At 35.6% G+C, this 16583-nt stretch overlaps 2 protein-coding genes across 2 annotated transcripts; both read right to left on the bottom strand.

The window, feature by feature from the left end:
* Positions 1-1896: 1896 nt before the first annotated feature.
* Positions 1897-7691, bottom strand: LOC130641863 (filamin-B-like). Its single transcript, XM_057448863.1, has 2 exons — positions 7231-7691; positions 1897-3931 (listed from the first exon to the last, which is right to left on the bottom strand). Exons 1-2 carry the CDS (start codon positions 7559-7561, stop codon positions 2124-2126), a joined length of 2139 nt encoding a protein of 712 aa, XP_057304846.1. The 5' UTR covers positions 7562-7691; the 3' UTR covers positions 1897-2123.
* Positions 7692-9479: 1788 nt separating this feature from the next.
* On the bottom strand, positions 9480-15639 carry LOC130641865 (mitogen-activated protein kinase kinase kinase 12-like). Its single transcript, XM_057448865.1, has 10 exons — positions 14961-15639; positions 13564-13755; positions 13085-13243; positions 12725-12776; positions 12549-12655; positions 11917-12025; positions 11311-11417; positions 10783-10899; positions 10590-10703; positions 9480-10436 (listed from the first exon to the last, which is right to left on the bottom strand). Exons 1-10 carry the CDS (start codon positions 15389-15391, stop codon positions 9980-9982), a joined length of 1845 nt encoding a protein of 614 aa, XP_057304848.1. The 5' UTR covers positions 15392-15639; the 3' UTR covers positions 9480-9979.
* Positions 15640-16583: the final 944 nt, after the last annotated feature.

Genomic DNA, 16583 nt, shown 5'->3' with positions numbered 1-16583 from the left:
GAGTCGAGGTTGCGTGTAGTGGGAACCACGTAAGAAGAAAAAGGCAATGAATTTGCAATTTGTTTTGCTTAAAAAAAAACATTTTTATGATGTTTGTCCTATAAACATACTGAGATTCAAACTTTTCGGCTTTTTAAATGAAGGTAAGCGCGTACGTTAAGCAATTTTATCAATCTCGTTCCAAATGTCTGTTATTTCATATCGCGGTGGCGAGCCCTAATGTAAAAAAGGGGCGTTGGAATGGAGGTTATAACTTAACACTGATCACTAAGCAACGTTAGCTCCTGCTTTTTCGAATAATTCGTAAAAACCACTTTGTGGCGTGTGACATTGTGGTTATGAATTGCGTCGTGATCACAAGGTGTGTGGTTCGATCCACGTCGTGGGCATATTTAGCAAGTACCTTTACCACAGTTACGGGTCAACTCTTGCTATTTGAGGGAGTTAGAGTAGGCATTGTCGGTGTGTACCTGATGTACACTCAGGACAAATCGGACTCACGTATTTAAATAAATAATCATAAAATAATAATAATAACAATTTAAAAACATAACCTTGAAATTGATGAAGTGTTAGGCTATCATTGGATATTAAAAAAGAGGTTAGGAAAAGTCGGAGAAAGCTAACTAAAATTTTTAGACGTTGACATTTTCTGCATTAAAATATTTTGGACAGTCAATCATCATATAGAATCCAATAATTTGAACACAAAACATTCTGTTCTGAAAACTTCTTAAATCTGTGTAAAAATAAAATAGTGAATATATACAACCTCGTCCCTAGCTTGTTAGGTTTTTTTATTCAAAAAAACCCGATGTCAAAAAATCTATAAAGTGTTGGGAACGAGGTTGTGAAAACATTATGTAATATGCAATATGACCTAGACAACTTTCTTCCCAGGTTCTTCTGCACCTAATCTAAAATGATTTTTTGATATATATTTGATATATATTTATATATGAAAAGCTTAATATTTTTATCTATTTTAACCGAATATTTAGCACTTTTTACCTAGGAAAGAGTAAAATACCTGACATGACCTGTTTGTTTCCACACAATCTTGGGCGGAACTTCCAGAGAGTTGTAAAGAAGAAAAACGATTTGCAAAATGATTTTTCTGCGGCGTCCTGGCCGTGCTTAAGGTTGGCGACTTGCTATTATTTCAAAACCACGTGGTCGATACCTGGGAAATCCTTAGCATTCAAATATTTTGTACATGGCTTTAATCACGTAAGCAAGTATTAAGACGGAAAATTTTGGTTTCAATTATCATATGTGACCCTGACACGAATTATCTGAAACATGGCATTCCTTGTGTGTCCTTTTATTTTGGATTCACGCTTTAACAAAGAACAATCGTCTTTTAAGCTTTCGTCCGAGAAGAATAGTTCTTTCAGATATTTTCGTTTTATTCTTTTGGAACTTTTGGGTGTCAAATATTCTGCGGATTTGGAGGGAGGGGGTGGTTTTGACCTCCCAAAATAACTCTTTTATAAATTAATATTGGTAGAAATGGCTAAAATTAACATAATTAGCTGAAATAAGAAATTGTTCACATCAGCAATTTTGCTGTTTATGAGCCAGTGGGGTTTCCTATATAATTACCTTTAATTAATCGTCTCATGAACAATATAAATGGTGCTGATAAAAAGTTATAAACACAGTATTAAAACACACCAAGGTTTAGCCTCATTTGAACAGTATTTAGAGACTTATAATGAAGAAGGTCATTTAGTTGGGTTCACCCCTCCACACAACCTTACCTTACCCCCTTGGTATACATAGGGTTGAAATTATTTGAACGAAATCAACTTTTTTCTTAATAATAATATATAACGTTCATCATAATATTAGTGCAGTAATAATATCAATTCTATTAGATTTGAAGTCAAGATATTTTCCATTTCAATGTATCTGTGTTTCATCAGATGCGTTTTTAACAATTTTGTGTTGCTTCTCATGTATCTTCTCATGTCAGGTCGTAGAAAATGGCCTATAGTGAATTATCAGATACAGCAAGATTGTTTTGTAAATACTTTAAACGGAATATATACACCGCTCAGCGTTTCTCTGTTGCAACATTTGCGCCAACGCTTCGGCCCTGACGACATTCGTGTGTTTTTTTAATTGGAGTAAGAACTCAACTTCGAAAATGTATGTTTCATGTTTTCAACTTTTTGCATCATTGATGTTTTCAAGTTCCCCTTTCGGTATAGACGCATAAGGTCATTGAAGTTTCCAATATATTTATCGTTCACAAATACGATAGGTAAAATTCGGCTATCTGCTTTTTTAAAGAGCTCATTCCGTTGTACCGAAGAGAGTTCGATATCAACAGGTATGGTAAATAGCTTATCAAACGGATTCTCTTTTCGCAAAACTTTCTCAAGTTCCGATTTATTGTGATGATCGAGCAAACTTTTTGAACTGGCACTGTAATACAGGAAAATGCTTTGCTTGCTTACTAATCGATAAAGTTGAAGTTTGTTCCTATGCGAATAAGTGAATTCTTTCTCCTGCCCGTTATTTTCGACACTATCTCCAACAGCCAACCGAAACGGACTGCCCGGTATTTCCTTTTCTCCCCATCTCACGTCTATTTCGTAAACTCCCGGTTCGGTGGGTACGTATAAGACGTCGTGTACGAGTGAAGCAGGCTGGAGTTTAGTTTTCACACACGGAACAGGCAGCGACATAGCAGGACATGTAATACTAACACTCAACGGACCTTTGTCTGTATTTGGTGTTGTTACGTTAAATGAACCAACAAGCCCTACTTCGCCAACATGCAGACCTGTTCCATACGCTGTTACGCTAGAATTTTCCGGTTTGATAAACTTAGCGAGTTTTGTGTATAAATCGTGCGAATCTTTATCGAGCCAAAGAGGAGGCGAGTTGCGCTCCATGGAACTAAGAGAATCATCGTCTGCAAATGCGCTGTCGTGTTTGCTACTCACAGATCCTGCCGAGTCAAGACTTTTTGTAAGAACATTGACAGTAAGCGGCTCACTTAAAGGGTCAAGACTGATTATAATTTCGTCATCGCGATACTGTTTTGAGAGTAACACTGTTTCTTGGACATCGAGTCGAAACGGACTGTTTGGAATGTGATCTCCACCGCAAAATATACTCAATACATACTCTCCTGGCCGGGTTGGCGTGTAACGCACAATATAACTCGTTTCGCAAATTGGTTTAATTTGAAGCTCAGGTTTGTATAAGGCAGCTCTGTGATCATACGGCCGACATTCAATGGACACTGATAAATCAGAAGCTTCAGCGCCGTTTAAACGCACAATAAATTCAGCTGGTTTTCCAACTTGTCCCCATCGCAGCCCAGCACCAAAAGCGACACATCTTGCAGGCTGGTAAGGTATTCCTTCAGCTTTTATGTACTTCGTCTTTTTTGTCGGCTCGTTTGCGCTTTCGCTCTCGCTCTCCGACGTAATGCTTACATCACTTGTGTATGTTTTTGTTTTTATGCCTCTTTTAATCATTCTGTCAGCACTCCGAAAGAGAGCAACGTACGTCATTATGCTTTTCTCGTCGGCTTTCCCGTTCGCAATATCATAATGTGCAATAAGTTCTGGAATGCCTAATTCGTCCTCTGCGGTGGTGCACGCTAGCCTCACGTTCATTTCCGGATTGTTTGTGTGTCGAAACATACTTACCGGTATAGTATCCGGACGGATTGCATTGACCAAAAGACAAAACGCAACTCCATCAGTCCAGTCAGAAGTAAAGTTTGATATTGAGTAGTTTGGCATCTTGGATTGGACCCATCTCATCAAACTTTGCGACGCTCTTTTGTAATCTAACTCTTTGAGTTTCATTTCTCCTCCAGGGTTGTCGTAAAGTTGATAGCGCAAGATGATATGCCAAACAATGAACACTAGAAGCTGTATTTTTCGTCCCTCGTCTGTTACTGTATCTGGAAAACAAAACATAGGATATTTTAGTACTACATTATGTCACACACTCAACATCATTTTTACTCTTGTCATGTTGGCCTTTGGTCTGCCTGTTTCACATTTATTATTTTTACGCCCTTCTTTATTGATGTATTGTATAGTTTTTCAGTGGCACACCGTCACATCCAAAAAAAACCTGAAAATTAAGGTTTTGTGTTGTTTGATGAAAACGTGGAATGATGTTTTAAATTAAAGCCTTGATAAAAAGCTAAGGAAAGCATTAACCCACCCTAATTTCCAGTCTTAGGACTTTGGGACGGAATACAAAGCCCATGGATGTCCTGAGGAGGATGTTGCTAATTCTTCTTGAAACCTCCTGTTCTTTACGGGCCTGGAATAAATACTCCTGCAGTTGGTCAAAGAAGTAACCGATTAGGTAATAGCTAAAGGAAATTAGTTTTTTAGATTACGTCCAAACTTTTTACTGATTTTTTCTATTTGTATGCTAGACGTTTTTTAAAATTGATGTACATTATCTTCTATGAATGTTTATGCAGGACAGCCACTTGAACGTTTGAAACACCGTTATCAAGGTCCTGTGTTCTGGATGTATACTTTAGATGTACATCGGCATTGTCGATCAGTTTTACACATGGCACGGGTTGACCCTAGCTCTGGTATAGGGACATGCTAAAAACACTCGCGCGGTGGACTAAACATCTCTATTGCGATGAGAACCCAATAACCACTCAACCATTTGGTCGTCTTAAAATTATAGTTCAAGGCATCGTGGAGCTACCAATATTTACACCGTGGACTCACAATTCTCATAGTGCAGACTTAGTAAACCTTATGTTTGGAAAAAGGCTAAGGAGATGAACTTTTGATCTATTGTAACAAATTAGAATAATTTAGGAATGTCTTAGGCTTTACACATCTCTCATCCTAGAACTTTCGAAATAGAATCAAGAAAAGCATTCTCGAAAACTCGCCCCTCGCAGCAAGAGTTCGATTTGTCGAAAGTTCGCAATTCCCTTGTACTTTAAAATTTCTTGGAGAAAGTTTGTATCTCTTCTAAATAATCCTAGAAATAATTTTATTTAAATAATTTTAACGAAAAGTAGAAAAATGCAGACATTTAGTCTAAATATTTCCTTTTGACTTCGAGTTGCTGGAGGGCGGTGTGGTTGGGGATAAGGGAAGAAGGTGCGAAACATTGACATTTTAAAAAAGCGCCTTCAGTCTTCAAAATCCAAGAAAATAAAAATTCACAATTCAGTTTTGTCATAAAAGAACGCATAATACGTGAAATGACTTTATCGGAGACCTTTATAGTTTAGGTTTATACCAACCTTTTTCCCAGGGCATTTTGCCTGGATTTATACTTGTTTAGAAATACGAGAAAAACAAGTTAATATTCTTCTAAGACATTAACTTCTTAACTCTTGATTCCGAATTAAGCCAATTGGCGTCTTAGCAAAGCCAAAACAGCGACATGCCGTTTATTCATCATAACTCGACTATGTGATATCAAAATGAAGACCCATAGAAAAAAAATAAATTTCATCAGACAGTGCTCAGCTTTACCAGCCTTGAGGAAGGGGCTGGCAAGAAATCGGGTTCAAAGCCTAAAGTTTGGTATAAAAAGAAAGAAAATCCTATAGAAATGAGTGATAAATCATATTTTAAAAATTTGCGAAGAAAAACTACAAACCTGGCAGCACTCTAAAAGCTTGCTAAAAAAATGGAAATATTTTCTCTCTTTTGTTTTAAACACGTTAATTTAAAAATTTTATTTCACAAAAAAGAAGATTTTTTGACTTATCAATATTTTATATAAGACAAAAATAAAAAACGCAAAGATCGAAATACAATAAAAAAAAGTTATGCAAACCTCGGCCCCAGGACTCTTATAAGCAGGACAACCCCGTCAGGCTATCATAGGCTTATAAGAGTCCTGGGGCCGAGGTTGCTTATGTGATATAAAAATTTCTCACTATTGTCAACAATTTTATCATATTCAAAACATCAGAGTCTTTTAAACATACTTTTCCTGCCGCAGCAGAAAAGTGACAGATAGTTGATATGCGTAACTTACAAACAAATATTTATCAAAGCAAAACAAACAAATCAACGAACAACAACGAATCAAAATTTCACACACCTGAAGTTCAATTTTTATTCTACGACCCACGTATCAAAAACTAAACTGTACAGTTTTAAAAGTCCGTGATATTGCGATCTCTGGATTCGTGAAAAAAAAATTTAAAAAGTAAATTAACTATAAGTGTGTCTTGATTGTTTTCACACGTGATCTTCTAATTGTTTCCATAGCAACATTAATTACTGCATAAATGGTTTCTGGGTTGGTTTAACTCACAACAATGAAAGTCTTATCTTATTCACTTCATCAAAATCGTTCTTTAAAAAAAAACATTCTCAAAGTATGACTTAAAAAGTCGATAAGCTCTATCATTCAAGCCACTCAATACTGTGGAATTTATTACAATGATACTCTCTAAGATGTGAGAGAAAAAGTCAAAAAAATTCTAAATCTATCAAGGTTGCTTTATTGGCGCAACCTCGTTTACACGGGACGTTTTTTGCCCTCTTATCAAAAATAGTACAGTCTGCGATTTTCTTCTAACAAGAGTAAATGAGACGGAGACTTGGTTAAACTCCAAAAAAGCCAATAGGGAGAAGTGTGGGACTTTTTTACAGCCACGTTGGTTTTATAATATACACATATATTCAGTGTTTTTTCTCTCGCATTTACAAGAAAAATACTTTCAAAAGCAGCACCCCAGCTTAACAAATGTTCATTAATCTCCAGTTAAGTTGGAGAATGGAAAAAATCAAAAGAGAAATAATTTTTTGTAAGACGAAACAAAGAGACGCGTTTATTACCCATTTGTTAAGTGAATGTTGGCTCAGCATGCATTAATATGATAATGCGAGTGATTGATAACATTAAACTGATTATTGTACAATTGGCTAGCTTTGAATATCTAATGCCACTTACGGCAAAGATCATATCAAAAGTTTTTTTAATATTGTACGATTAATTAGAATTATTTTCATTTATGTAGAGAGATGCATTTTTATGTATTTAAAATCATTTTAAGACTCTAAGGCGTAAAATTTAATGCTCCAGCCTCGTTCTCAAGCGTAAATACCTCACTGTTTCAGTAACATAGTCATGAAAATAAACATACAAACGAGGCTTGATGAATTCTTTCTTCCTCCAATGAAATGAGGATGAGATTTTGTTTAATAATAATATTTATCTTAAGATAATAAATTTGTACAAAAAAAATACCTGGGCACTCAGGCACTTGTATATTCTCTTCTTCCAAATACTTTAGAATAATTCTCCAATTGCGTGAAGCCTCGTTATCGTCATAATCAACCTCGATATCATATAAGTTTCTCCCGCTCACGATTTCCAATAAAATAATAACACAAACGCCATCTTGAAGATCGAGTAAGCTATCAATCTCAAATCCTTTTGATTTCAAAAATAGGTTACACCACTGTGTAAACGCTCTTTCTTGTATGCTGACCGATGACATGTCCCAACCTTTCGGAGAATGGTCTTTATACGAAGAAACCAAGCCTGTGATTTGACGCGTCATGTTTGCAACTAACATCACTTTTGTAATCGTTTCTCACTACACTCAAACTTCACTGTTTATTTAAAAATGGTTGCTATTCCCTGCAAGATAAAAGCTTTGAAAAAACTTTTTGTTCAACAAAATTTCTCTTAATTACTTGCATGAATCCTTAAGGAATTTAAATTAATAGCAAGCTGGATAGCTTTGATAAAGAATTCCTTAACAACGCAATATTGATAAAGACATTATAAAATCTCCGGAATAATAACACGATTTTTTTTATCGCTTAAGGCGTGATGATTTTATCGTTAAGAAAAACAGGCCTGGGGTTATGGCTGTGACTATCCTGGAATTGTGTGTGTGGTTAGTCTGGACTTGTGGGTGAATCTAACAACAACCCACAGAAAATTGCTTTTGATTTGCGGAAAGATTTTTGTTTCGTTTTGACCTTAAACTCTCATTATTATAAATGTTGGTCTTGCTACTCAGGGTACACTTTTTATTTATTGAGTCACCTCTTAAAAGTGAATTTCTTTCTTTGTTATGAAATGTGGCAATAAAAGATTTTGATAAAATCTAGGGCTTGTTGTCTAGGTGAAATGGATTTGTTGCAACATTTAGAAAAATGGTCAATGATTATTATACAGAAGGCGTGGCCACTCGTCCTCATGGAGTTCGGCTTATCACTCAAATCAAAGAGAGATTCAAAGGAGTTTCTTTCACCAAATTATATATTTATAATTTATTGTGTACTTTAACTTCCCCCTTTATATCGAATGATCTATTTCTACTTTCCTTTAACCATTTCCTAAAAAACGTTAGGGAGATGTCAAAAATTAACGACAAAAACCTGTGGCGCGCGGCCTAGTGGTTTTGGAGTTCGCTTTGTAATCACAAGGTCCTAAGTTTGGTCCACAGCCCAGGCATGTTTTTCAAGTGTCTTTACCATAGCTACGGGTCAACCCATGCTATGTGAGGGAAATCGGGTAGGCATTGCTGGTGTATACCTAATGTATACACTCAGAACACATGACCCACATTAATATCAGTGTTTCCTACACTAAAGTGGCTATCTTGTATAAATATTCGGAATAATAATTACTGAAATATATAGTATGCACACATAAACCTTGAATCTTTTATCCACACAGATGACCTGTTGCAAAAGATACGTTGTTATGCAGGCGAGTGTCATTGGCTGCAAAATAAAACCCTTGATCCAATAGACACCTGGTATTCAGTTAAGTTTGACCTCGATACTTAGTTTCAACCTCGTCCTCAGGGCACTTTTTCTTTTCCTGACAATCTCGAGCGATGAGATCAGAAGGAGAAAAGAAGCTGTGGGGACGAGGTTGCAAAGTTTCACCTTCTAAAATGACAAAAACGAGCTTCTCCTTCTCTTCTTATGGAACTTTAAACGAGCCTAAGATATTTATTTTATATGCATTTACAGTTCCTATTATTATCATTTTTGATAAAAAGTTGACATGTAAAGTTAAACTTCTTTTTCGCAATATTTATAACAATATCGTTATATGTGCTTCACACCATTACTAACATGTATAAACTGCTTATTTTAGTGCGACTATCATAGCGTTGTCTGATTTCTAAAAGTGAACATGATAAACCAAGTGCCAGGCATGTCCCCGCCTTCCCCTTTTCCTTCTCAATGTCACTGTTACTGACTGTTACTGAAGCTACTTCTGGGTTTTATATTGAAAATGGTAATATACGTGTATTTAGTGAAGAAATGAGACTGTCTGTGTGTTTTCCACCTCTGTAACATAGTGAAATAATACGTCCTCGTTTCCAGGGTCTCTTCTTCTGAACAGCTACCACTGGCCTTAAAACTAAAAAAAGCAGGGAACAGGGTTAGGAACGAGGTTGAGATGAATAGCCTTTTTCTCCACGCCTAACTTGAAACACCAATTTATCCCTGGCTAAATAAAACTCGTTTTTAGCAATAAAAATATTTTTATAAAAACATAAATAAATAAATAAATACAACAGTACTTTCTTACAGCTACGTATGTACATAACCTTAAACACAGAGAAAAAAAATAGATATATTTGAACATATAACACAAAAAAAGGGAAAAAGAAAGAACATACAAAAATACTAATTTTAAATTATCGGGAGTTTTATATTCATCCTGGCTAGTGTAAATAGTACCTTACCACATATAACCCCACTTACATACTTCTCAAAGGGAAGGATGATCTAACTTTTTTTAACATTATCTTAAGAGATTTTATCATGGTACGTCCCACCCTGATAACAACTAAAGTTTATTCATAGTAGTAATCTAGTTGTTAATAAGAAACATAGAAATATGTTATTGTTGTTGTTGTTGTTGTTTGCAAAGTTATGAAAATTTTGCCTTGAACAAATTAAAGACCTAGAAACAAGTGTTTTTTTTATTCCTTCTTAACAGAGCAGACCATGAAAGGCGATTATTTTCCTCCAACATCCCTTACTCTATCTAAATTTTCCTCGTGTAGATCCCACTCTAGGTCATGTCCGTTTTCTGTTTGCTCAAAACTGCACTCTTCATCACATACACTACCATCTTTATCTCTAAAAATTAAAACACTATCCAGACTAGGACTTTTTCTTATGCTGTGTTGAGTTTGAAATGAATTGTCTGTATAATTTTCCCCACCCATTTCTTCTACGTATCTGTAAGATTCTTCCAATATTGCATCGGCGGACTGGGTACTAATTGTAGAATTTGAACGCTGTTTAGTTGACGGAAAAGAGGCTTTCTTGTATTTATGTTTGTATTTATTATACTCTCTCCCGCAGTGTTTATGGTGCTCTCTCCCGCAGTGTTTATGTACTTGTTTTCTTCTGTGGTGGTCTTTAGTTCGATTTTTTAACGAAAATGTTTCTTCATATGAATTAACACAACTAAAAAATAAAAGAATATATTTACATTCTGGGATTGGATACAAAGTTTCTTACTAAGGCAATCTCATTCCCAGTCTCCTGGTTTAAATCATGTAGGCAAGTTAAAAAGCCTGGGCTCATATTGGACATTGAAATTCTGTCTGTATAACTCACTTTTTTAGGTCTGAAATTTGTGGCAAAGTTTCAACTGATCTTCTGCAATATTCGAGTTCTCTCGACATCAGCAATTGGTCTGTTTTATCGTAAAATTTCATATTTAACTCTTTCCTAAAAATATAACAGTTTTACTCGTAAGGACTTATGAGGTCTCAGAACGAGGTTTGTTTACGCTGACATGGAAACCTACTTTTTTAGTTCGCGTTCCCTTTTGCGAACTTGTCTCATGCATTCGTTGAGTTCTTTGTAAAGTTCATTTGCCCGAAGGAGTCGTTCTTCATATTGTTCTCGAACAAGACGAACTTGTCTAATAAAAAGGACAAAATGAATAAAGCAAACAATAAATCAACCTCGTCCCCAGGAAATTCGCTGTCATCTCTCATATCAAGAAGGCAAAAGTCCCTGGTGATTAGGGTGAACAGTAATTAATATAAAATCAGCTATATTTTTAAATTTTTTACAACAGTTGTCCCTTCATAAAAGTTACCTTATCGAGAGAAAAACGTGGAAGAAAAACTTTTGTCGGAGGGTAAGCTTTCGTCACTAGCAAATAAATGTCCCCACTTTTTATTTGGAACTCAAATGTTTGTTTTCTTGTTGATCTGCATAGCTTTGCTATGAAAAATATAAATTGGAAATCGAATCGAAGAGCTTGGAATATTTTTTCCAATACAATTCGATTACGCTCACATTTGTCGCCTTAACACAAAGTTCTTACAATATTTCTTCCTGCCTCTTTTTAATCAAATCGCCATCTAGCGTCAATTGTGATCCTTGAGCTTTCAACCAATCAAAATAATCGTCGACTTCTTTCTTCCATCCAACCTACAAGTAGAGAGATAAAATCAATTAGTATCAAAAATTCAAGTTTTTTATAAATCCAACCTCGGTACCAGGGCTTTCTTAATGAAGTTGATGAATTTGATAGCGGCAAAAAAGTTGACCACTCCGTAATAACGGCTCAGGGGTCACAAGACCCTGGGGACGAGGTTGCATAAATCATGATTACTTCAAGGGAAGACAGTGTTTGCGGAAGCAACTTTTGTTTGTTGTTGCTCTTGCGTGTTTTAGAACTTGATTCCCGCAAATAATTAAGTCAATTTGTAGGCCGTGAAACATTTTCCTGCAAAGCGTTCTGGTTTTACAAAGCTGCAAAAGTTTATTCTTCCAAAATTTTCCATTTAGAAATGGTCTCTTAGAATTTCGCTTCTCTAAGACACAAAACATCAACAGCTTGTGGACACTAGATGAAAAATTTTGTAGAATATGTTTTTTCTGAAAGCACTTCCCTCCCTTTAAGTAATAAAAAAGTTTCCGAGCATACTTGTTGGCTAAGATACTTCTTCTTCGGAATGTTTAAGACATCTGAAGCAGCTATAGTGATATGCATTAATATTTGTCGAAATGTGGGGCGGTTTTTGGCTTTACTATTCCTAAAAATACACATACATCAAAAATACAATTGTGAAAGTATGTAGAACATTATGATATCCGATGTGGGTCCCTCGTGTCTCTGAAATTAGTAGGATAGTACAATTACAAAGTCACTACGCCGTAATGATCAAATATGCACCCGTTTATTAAACAGTCGATTTTTAAAAAGGGCACTTATTTCAGAGGGGCAGTTATTTGGTAGGGGACTCATATTCGATCATTTACTATATTCCGTTCAAAAGATATCTGGTCTTACCAAATAAAACAACAACGATACTATAAAAATTACACTTGGGTTAATTTTTGCGGCTTTCGCGAATTTTCCTTAATTTAGCAAAATTATGGGCTTTGCAAAAATTAACAATAAGCACCAAAAAAAATACGAAAAATTCCACCTTTCAAGAATATAGTTAGTATTTATATTTATGAAAATTAGTCGAAATTACGAAAAAACTTCATTGACAACAATAAGTTTTCGCGAAAATTAATCTCGTTAAGGTACAATAACGCCGTTCAACTCACCAACACAAGCTTAGCAGTAATTTGAATCCTTCAGGGCAACTGGCAGGTACCGGTAACTTCAAGCTATTGTTTCCAACGCCCCAAATTAAAGCAGAATAATCAACGCCCTATAAGATAAAATTAATATTAATGTCTATTTTTAAAAAATACAAGCGCAGAACAATAATCTGACTTACTTTGTAAGGGACTTCTTCAGTCAACAGTTCCCATATCAATACTCCATAAGACCTAAAAAGCACGGCTCGATATCAACAAACGACTTGCTAACTTTACAATTTTCTCAACATACCTCCATTCTCCAGCGTGCGATGATTACGCCCCTGCTTCTCTCCCTTATTCATTGATCTATTTACGACCCTCCATCGTTATTTTTCAACACACTTCCAACCCTTACATCACTCTTCCCCTCATTTATACTGACCCACATTTATTCGATACTCTTTACCGCGTTGGCGCTTCAAGGTATTTTTGGTCATATGAACAAGAAAAATAAAAAGAGCGCTGTAAACGAGGTTTGATTTATTTTGTCGACTTACCAAACATCCACTTTCTCTGAGCACGGTTCATTTCGGATAACTTCCGGTGCCATCCATGCCACTGTTCCAGTGAATGTCATTTTCGCGCTTTTTTCAGCCAGTGGTTTCCATGTACCGAAATCTGTTATTTTTAGCGTTTCGTTTTGAGAAATAAGTACACTATAAGTGAAGAGAAAAAATTCGAATCAAAGGAATAACTAACAATTTGTAATAAACTACAGCTCAGGAAGCATGGAAAACAAACGAACACGACATCGGCCCCAGGGCCTCTCGTACCTTTGACAAAAATACGGACATTCTGGCGCCTGTTTATATAACCACCCAGAATTTGGGTTGTAATAAGTATTAAGATTTTTATTAACTTTCCTTAAAGGTATGTCGTGATAAATCAAAGACAATACAAAATACCTTGGGGACGAGGTAGTATCGAACGAAGCGAAATCAACAGACGCTAAAGAAATAGATAGAAATGTACATACTTTGGTGATTTTAAGTCTCGATGTATTATTTTATGAATGTGCAAATACGACATTCCTTCAGCTATCTGTCGTGCCCAGTTCACCAGTAAGGTTGGTGTGATTTCTTTCCCGCTGCGAATCGCATCGTATAGTTGACCGTAAGGACAAAATTCCATAACCAAACAGTAAGATGGGGATATAGAACAAACACCCCTAAAATTGCATAGAAAGTATATATAGCAGTGTATATAATATGTATTCTTATACAAGAATGCTTTTATTAACAAAGCTTCGTTTAGTATCTCTTCTATTAGCGGCCCACTATTGGGGCACTATTCTGTCCGCTAATTAGAGGTGTCCATTTTCAGGCTTATTGTCAATATATTTATATATTTTAAGCCTTTTTCGGGGGTTGAGTTGTTTTCATAGGATTGCATGAAATAGACGGAGCTATGTTACTGTAAAAACACACACGTGTATAACAACCTCTTCCTCAGGCCGTCAAATAAAAAAACGTACAAGTTCTGGGGACGAGCTTGACGTGTGTAAGGAAAAAGGGATAAAAACAAAATGGAACGGAAATAATTGCTTCTTAGTAATCGTAGACCCACATTTTGCCTGTAGAAATTCAGTACGTGTACGTTCTTAATGGGCGCTTAATTTTTGACAAAAATCTAAGAATAAACGCTCTTATAAAAAAATCATGCAGTAGGGTTACACAGAGAAGAATTATTAAGTAATTTACAGTTAATAATGAAACTTTTCACTTTCCTGTAGACGGCGGCGAGAGAGCGCTCGTGAAAGACAAAAAGCCGTGGGGGTTGTATGGTGGAGTGCACGGTTGTTATTGCTCAGAATAAAAAGGGTGAACCAAAACGGACATTTGCTTGATGAATATATTTTTTCTGATTCAACTTTAACTCTTATATTTGTTCCATTATATTTTTATGTTCGATTAGGCATTCCACTGGATTGGGCATTCCACTGGATTGGGCATTCCATTGGATTGGGCATTCCACTGGATTGGGCATTCCACTGGATTGGGCATTCCACTGGATTGGGCATTCCACCGGATTAGACATTTCACTGGTTTTGTCTATTTTTTTAGAATTTATATACAAAGGTATGCACACTGTCATGCATGTAAGAAAAATTAGAAAACTAAGATTTGACATTCCAGCCAAATAACTCGCACATTGTAATTCTGAATACTTCTGAAAAGATCTTACATTTCATGAAAAGTTTTTTTTAAATATAATAAATCCTCCCAGGTTTTAATATTCCTAACCTCGTTTTAAGGGCATGTACCTTGTTGATGAAATTTAACGGCTCATAGGCCACAAGACCCTGGGGACGAGATTGTAATTTTTCTAAACGTAATCTGGGAAAGCAAAAAAAAGGTCCATCAAAATCTTTACCTAAACTTAACGATGTTACAATGATCCAACTCTTTCAAATGTTTGATATCTGTATCTCTTTGAGTTCGTACCTTCTTTATAGCAACATCTTCACCTCTCCATTTACCTAAAAACACAGCTCCCTGAGCACCAGATGCAATCCACTGCAGTTCACAAATTTCTTCAAATGGTATTTCCCATAGATCATTTGCAACTTTTGATTTTGGTTTAAATATGGAAATAATAGGCGCCAAACAGTTAAAGAAACTCCTGATGAAAGCTAAATGTTTTTTATCACCTTCAGAATTATTTTCTTCTTTTTTATTTGAGGCAGCAATGTCTTTTGAGATTTCTGGACTTCCGACTGCATTATTGGGTACGTCTTTGACTAAATCAGGTTCAAAGTTACATACACGAGCGTCATTGAGAAGTATGTTTGATGAGTTTCTCATAATCTTTGTATTCGTTTGTTTTTGGATGGTATGCGTTAGCCAGCTTTACACCAACGTGAATAATATCATCGAGCATTAAGCGAGTTTTTAAAAAGGCAAGAGGTAGATCTATACCTCCTGCACAGTCTTTATATTTTATTCCATTAAATTTGAAGATGTCTTTTGGAGAAATTCGAAATAATATTTTATGCTCAGTTAAGAATTTTTTTGCGGCAATGATATCGCCTTGGTCACGTGAGTTTATTATGCAGAAGATAGTAATATAAAATGCATATGTGCTCAAAGTAAGTCACACTTGAGCGAGCTGAGCATGAAAAAAAATTCAGTGGAGAGTTTACATGAAATCAAAATAAATCGCCATGCGTTTGCTGATGGCGCGGAAAAAAGGCGTCAAAGTGGAAAAATATTTAATTCTACACTTTCTTGTTTTGCATTCTTTGTTATTGTAAACATGTCAAAAACTAACATGAAATTGAACATATATGCGAAATAGAAAAAGGGAATGGTAATTGAAATAGTTAAGTTGAAAAAAAAGCGTACAATCTCAGAAAAAAATATCGAGAAAAAGGCTTTTTTCATTATTTTTCAAATATGGAGATAAGCGTTGAACGTTCAATGCTCTGCAGGCTGCAAAATCACTACTTTTGCACACACGTATAGATAGACATTACATTACATTTTTGACAAGTTCCAAATTTGTGAATATTTATTCTGCACATTTACTTTACTTGTTTATTACTATTGGCTAGCACAGGAAATTTTGAGTTAAAAGCAAAACAACAAGCTACTTTGACTGAAAATGAAAATAATATGAAATAAAAAAGCTCCTTTTAGAAAATTTGTCTGCATTTTGAAAAATTTATATAATTTAGTGGTTATAACCCTCACAATTTGTATGGGAGACCAGAGTTCAATTTCCTTTGGTGGTGATTCGATATGGGTAGCTAACTGAATGTTACCATAGTCCTGGGTTAACCACAGCTAGGTTAGGGAAATGGGGTAGATGACACACTGTGAGTCGTTGGATGTTGATGTCTAGCAGAGCGAGGACCCTAAATGAATCTACGTAGCTCAAAATGAGCATTAAATACTCTACTCTAGAGTCGCTTTTTAAGCCATGACCCCTCTTTGAAATAATAGACAGGGTATATCCCTCGATATTTGTGAGGCTAGCCATGTAAAATATTACAGC

The sequence above is a fragment of the Hydractinia symbiolongicarpus genome, chromosome 4 (genome assembly GCF_029227915.1).
Source record: "Hydractinia symbiolongicarpus strain clone_291-10 chromosome 4, HSymV2.1, whole genome shotgun sequence".
Taxonomy (NCBI): domain Eukaryota; kingdom Metazoa; phylum Cnidaria; class Hydrozoa; order Anthoathecata; family Hydractiniidae; genus Hydractinia; species Hydractinia symbiolongicarpus.
The sequence above is the reverse complement of the archived record's forward strand: the minus strand, read 5'-3'. Positions and strand labels throughout refer to the sequence as shown.